Source organism: Malaclemys terrapin, chromosome 1, assembly GCF_027887155.1.
Source record: "Malaclemys terrapin pileata isolate rMalTer1 chromosome 1, rMalTer1.hap1, whole genome shotgun sequence".
Classification (NCBI taxonomy): Eukaryota; Metazoa; Chordata; order Testudines; family Emydidae; genus Malaclemys; species Malaclemys terrapin.
In genome coordinates, this window is record NC_071505.1 from 188,131,402 (window position 1) to 188,137,401 (window position 6,000).

A 6,000-nucleotide genomic window follows, 5' to 3' on the forward strand; every position below is an offset into this window, starting at 1 on the left:
TAACTTTAAGGACCTGTGAGAAAATTGATGTGTGGGGGGGGGGAAGAGGGGGAGATAGATAACACCCCAGCAACATATAGCCCCCTCCATCATTTCCAGCTCACCCTACCCTTGTTGTCCCATCGAGCCATCAGAACTTCAGAAGCCAGGTATGCACAAAAAATGCTGGTAGAATCTGTAAACTTTAATAAAAACATTTTTCGGGGATGCTGTATCTTGGGAACCTCTTGCTCAAATGACCCCAATCTGATTCACTGTCCCCATCTCACATCCCCATGAAGCACAGGAAAAGTCAAGCCAACACAAGTACATATGTGGATTTTACAGCACTCAATCATCTCAATCTTAACTGTAGAGCACTGATACTCCACACCTCCCCAACCCTAAACCCTCTCTCTTGCTGTGCCACCCACCTCCATGTCACCACTCCCAGTCTGACCTCCTGCCACCCTCAATGCAGCTCCACACCTCTATCCCCCCCACTCCTCCGCTCCCAAACCCCACTACCATCCCAGCAAGCATTTGCATGCAGAATTTATTTTCTGGTTCAATACATTTCCCCAAAACACACCTGACAGACATACTTTAGCAACATGCCTCCAATCTTTTTCAGATTTCTGCTCTAGGTCAGACTTGAACTCACACTGGCTGGGTGTAGCTCTGGCTCAATGGCTACTGCATATCCCCTTTAGCTACCCAGCTGTAGTGAAAACTTGCTGGCCAGTAAGCCTGAACGTTAGGCATATGCCTAACTAGAGAGCTGAACTCTCTTGCTATTATTTTCAATTTGCTCCCCTCAAGGGGCAGTGGATTCCCTGCAATAGCTGGAGTACATATCCTGCAATGGAGACCATTTTGGGCACGATCAGTTCCTTGGCTCTGAACAAAAATATGTTGGCAGACTCCATCAACCTTTAGAAAAGCTGTTTTTTTGGAGGGAGAAGATATTTTCATCTCAGTATCCCGATTGATCAAATTACCCCAAATTTGGATCACTTACTCTACTCTGTATCTCCACAGAGGAAACCAAATTTCAAGGCCATCCAAGTAACGATGCAGATTTTAGAGCATTTAGAAGAGTCAGGCTTTAAACAGAAAGCTGTTCTAACTTTAATTATAGCAGAGCTAGCAATGCACTATAATACTGCGCTCTTCATGTAAGGAAATAATGCTAGCTGATAACAGGTGAGTGACTTCGGAAAAGATTGGGAGGAAAAGATAGAGGTACACTAACATTGCAAAATGAGATCAATCATTAGCATAAGATTGCTATACTAGATCAAATATTCAATTGTCTGGTCAACTGCCCATGCATAAATAAAGAACTAAGCTACAGTTGTAGACAAAGAAGAAATGCCCACCCAAGTATCCATTCTCTTCATTTGTGGGAGGAGAGGGGGTTTACTGACTTGAAGTACAGTGTCTTTATCACCACCCTGAGTCACATGTAGAAGTGAGTGATGACACCGCTTGGTTCTTAACAATCATAAAATTATAACAATGCACAATTATCAGTCTGTTGGCTCTTATATCACTTCCATTGGCAAAGCTGAGTACAGAAGCTTAGGCCAAGTCTACACTAAAAAGTCAGGGTGACCCAGCTACGTAACTCGGGGTGTGAAAAATACACACCCGAGTGATGTAATTAAGCCAACCTAACTCCCTGTATAGACAGTGCTAGGTCAATGGAAGAATTCTTCCATCAATCTAGCTACGGCCTCCTGGGGAGGTGGATTAACTACAGCTACCCTCCTGTCGGTGTAGCACGTCTACTCTGAAGTGCTACAGCACTGCCACTGCAGCATTTCTAGTGCAGACATAGCCTTACTGTGCAGAGGCCTATAATAAGCAGTACTGGTCCCTAATTTTTATAATTGCTAAATTAACCAATTTTTTTTTCAAATTCGAAAGCTAAACCTACACTGCCAAACTAAAATATAACCGAAATGAACATTGGAAAAGAAACATTACATGCTTTTTTCACATGGGTGTCAAGGTCATCTTTTTGGTATACTAGTTTTCTCAAGAAATGTGTTAGTAAGATTTTGCACTTCAACATGTTACCCATTAGTTATGCTCACTATATGTTTAACTACAAAACTGTATACTTGAACAAAATTCACAAATTATAATTCATTGCTTCAGGAGTACCTGGTTCAAACTAGTTAGCTGAAGGGTAATACACTACATTACTGGGTTACCAAATACCACCAGTTGGCAATATCTGCTCAAAATTTGAGTAAAAATATAGTAGGCAGAATAACTGTTTGTTTAGCACAAACGATGTGCTTATTGCTGTAGAAAATTTAGTGTTTTCCCAAATCAGTTTACAATCCAACATACAGATATAGAGAAAAGGACAAACTGGGAAGTTCAGAGAAGGGATTAAGAGCCAAGTTTTTTATTTAGTTTTCAAATATATAAACTAATTCCTTGTGGGCATCAAAAGAAAGCCAGGAAACTAAATGTTGAACTGAACAGATGAGTAAATCCCATTGAGCATAAAGTTAAGCAACTGCTCAAGTGACTGCAGAATTGGAACCATAGAGAATAAGCCATTTGTGAGGGAAATCATTAAAATCTCAACTGGATACATTTTTTAATACAATTTAGTCTTCACATAAGTTATCAAACAAATTCTGCAGAGTTACCAGAATTTCAAGTACTCTTTTTTATTCTGTATCCAGAAGTAAAACATTGACAGAGTCAGGCATCATACATTTACTATTTCTTGGGCACCCAGATGTGTTATTTAAGACATATCCATTTTGAATACATCAGAATGAGATTACTTAAAATACCAAGAGATACTGATGGTTATCTAAATTAACACATTTACGTAAATCATTTGGGTCAGCAAATAAAATTTGTATACTTATATGAATGGCATTTTGTCCAATATCAGCAAAGTTAAGCCGTACAAGGAAGCAATATAATGAGATGAATGAAGTGGCAAGCACTGCTAGTATCTCCACTGATATTTAGACAGGTAAAAGCTATTTCTGTCCTACATGCTAATAAGAGTAGAAAGCACATCATATGTGCAATCTAACTCCAATTAATTTAATTTAGTAGATTTCTGTTTAAAAACACCACCACTGAAATGCCTGAAATGTGGAAAATGGATAGCCATCAAACTACCAATTGTGACAAAATAAGGAACGTGTCAATTTAAATGAAAAGTGCTGGTTAAAATTCACACTCAAAATTCACTACTTAGCTATGGAGTTATCTGTATTGTTTCAAAATGTAAAGACCCCATGAATAGAATAGAAAAATCATACCAAAAGAGAAAAATACAAAGTCAGTTATTTAGTAAAGGATAAGTAGGTATGTAATTGTGTTCATAATGATACTCTAGTCTAGTGTAACTGACAAGCAGATGCAAGGAATGAACTTTACACAGCATGACTTTGTCACATGAGAGCAGTCTGCCATTTTTACTGTTTCTGTTCAGCAACCACTCACAGCACACTAACCTTCAAAATGCATTACACATTCTGGAATAAGTCTTGCAAACCTTACATTTAAGATAGAATTAGATTTGGCAGGTTACTTGCAATGAAAACACACTACAATTAACACCTTGTGTGGCCCTAAAATGATTTGCAAGGACATCCTACGCACCAAAACTTTTATTTAAAGTTCTCTCTAACTACACATTCATTTTAAATTTAGGTGGGGGGGGAAACTTTAGACATCAGGGTCTGGCCTATATTGATGTCCAATTTGGAAGGCACAATCGCTGGTATATTATTGCCTAGCTAGAGAGTTTTCAGATCAGGCAGAGTTGCAACGAGCAGCAGCAGCCGAAAGAAGAGTGACGGAGATGGCACAAGGGCCTTCCATGCCTCATGAAAGGAGACCGGTCCCTACTTCTCCCCACCCGCCACATAGTTCATTTCCCCAGACGCGGCTCCGTACCCACACACGGAGAAGTTCCTGCACGATCGCGGGCAGCCCCTTCGTTTGGGGCGGCCCAGCCCGTGCTATCGGCCGCCCGTTCACGTGGTCGCTTCCTCCCCCAGCGCTGGCAGGGAACAAGGCGCCTCGGCTGTGAACCGCCCGGCCCCCGCGGGGCGCAGCGCGCCCGGAGTAACGCCTGGGCGCGAGGGCCCGGCCGCGCTCCCCAGCTCCCGGGCGGCCCGCGCGCTGTGCGTGCGGCAGGGAGGGGGCGGTGATCCCCCGGCCTCTCCCGGAGTAACGCGGCGCTGGCCGCTCCTGGGCCGCCCGGCCTCCCTCAGACCCAGGGGGCCCGAACAGCCTCGGGAGCGAGGAGAGGCCGCAGGCCGGCCGCTACCTGGGTCTCCGCGGAGGCCTCGGCCAGGCCTCTCCCTCGCCCCGGGGCCGGAAGCCGCGGGACAGGCAGCCGCGATAGCGGCTTCGTGATCCCCAGAACCGATTCCCGGGTCCGGCCTCCCCCCGCGCTCCCCGGCTCCCACCTCCTGGTTGAAGGCGTTCACGGCCTCCATGTTGGCGGCGGCTGGTGCGGGTGCCCGCGGCGGCGTGAGGCGCGCGGGGGGAGGCTCGGTCCCGCTCAGGGGCTCGGCGCTAACATGTCCGTTCGGCGGCGAAGCTCTGCGCGCAGGCGGCGTCTCGCTGGCAGGGCCCCGCACAGATCGTCTCTCCCAGCGGGATGGCGGAGGGAGCCCACGCCGCGCACAGCACCCTGGGATCGCGTAGGCCTCCCGGCCCCGCGCCACCCACAGGAGAGCGCGCGCGCGCGCGCGGCGCGGTTGCGGGGACGCCACGTGACCACCCCCCTCCACTGTTACTATCCCGAGCCCCGCCATGTCAGCAGCGGCCCCGCCCCCGGGGAGAGGGGGCAATGGGCGGGGCGGGGGGAGATAAATCCCTCGCTTCCCTCCCCTCCCGCACAGAAGGGGTGTTTGCCCGGCGGAGAAAGGGGTCTGGTTTACCTAGCCCAAGGGGCTGAGCGAGCACGTACGCACTCTGCTTCCTCCCCCACCCATCCCCTGCAGAGGGAGGAGGGAGCCCCAGTGTAAGGAGGCCAGCAATGGCCCAGCGCTCCCGAAGCGCAGGGAGCTCTGTCTTTGCCTGTGCATGCAGCTGGTCCTGGTGTCCAGAGACTAGCAAGTGTCCCGAGGAAGGTGGCTCCCCAGATGAATATGGGCCAATGGGCTTAGCATTTGGGGAGCCCCTGGGGGCTGCTGGTCTGGTCTGGAGGGCGTGCATAGCAATAGCTCTAAGTACGGTGGGGGCTGTGAGTAAGGTGAGCAAAGTGCCTAGGGTCACAGAGAGAGATGTGTACGTTTGGGCTTCCCAAACTAGCCTAGAGGCCCGTTTTGTGTCCTAAGTCATACTGAGTACCTGGTCAGCAAAGGTTGTGTTTCAGTAGCGATGTAAGTCTTTGAGGGACCATTGTGACTTTCTGTTGGATGCCTTTGTAGGGTTACCAAGGAAAGTACTGATGCCAGCATATTGGAGAAGTCAGCGTTTATTCAGTGGGATGTTCTTCCCAGCCCCACAGTGTTCTTTTTAATGGGGGCCTCTTTTTTTTTTTCCCCTTATGATGCTCTGGTGTTGCTAAATATCATGATTTTTATTGTGAGATCCATGATATTTGGTGATTTCTTAACACACCAGCTCATAATAGTCAGTGGATTACAAGAGAATCTCAGCTTTTTTTCTTTAAGCAACTTTCTAGCTCTCAGAGTTGAAGAGAAAAGCTGATTCTGAGCACCCTAAGAGCTCATCAGCCAGAAGGAAAATAAATAGAACCCAACATTAATTATTTTAACTCATGATTTTTAAGCCAATCTCATCATTTGGGGGTGGAGGGACTGACCTTTGATTTTTTTAATGCTTGGTTGAGCAGTAGTGATTCCCTGGGACCCTTGCGTACCCATTGCTATTTTGGATTGTAAAGTCATACCCTGACTGTACAAATTTTTCCCACACTTGAAGAAGAGATCTGTGTAAAGTCAAAAGCTTGTCTCTTTCATCAACAGAAGTTGGTCCAGTAAAAGTTATTACCTC

At 46.8% G+C, this 6,000-nt stretch overlaps 1 protein-coding gene across 2 annotated transcripts in view; it reads right to left on the bottom strand.

Annotated features, from left to right (window-relative positions):
- SCAF4 (SR-related CTD associated factor 4) overlaps positions 1-4,671 on the bottom strand; it is a 74,601-nt gene extending 69,930 nt beyond the window's left edge. For both annotated transcript variants that reach the window (XM_054047972.1, XM_054047964.1), the window contains exon 1: positions 4,443-4,671. In XM_054047972.1, the coding sequence (XP_053903947.1) occupies positions 4,443-4,472 (30 nt within the window). In that variant the 5' untranslated portion in view covers positions 4,473-4,671. The remainder of the gene's footprint in view (positions 1-4,442) is intronic.
- Between the last annotated feature and the right edge of the window lie 1,329 nt (positions 4,672-6,000).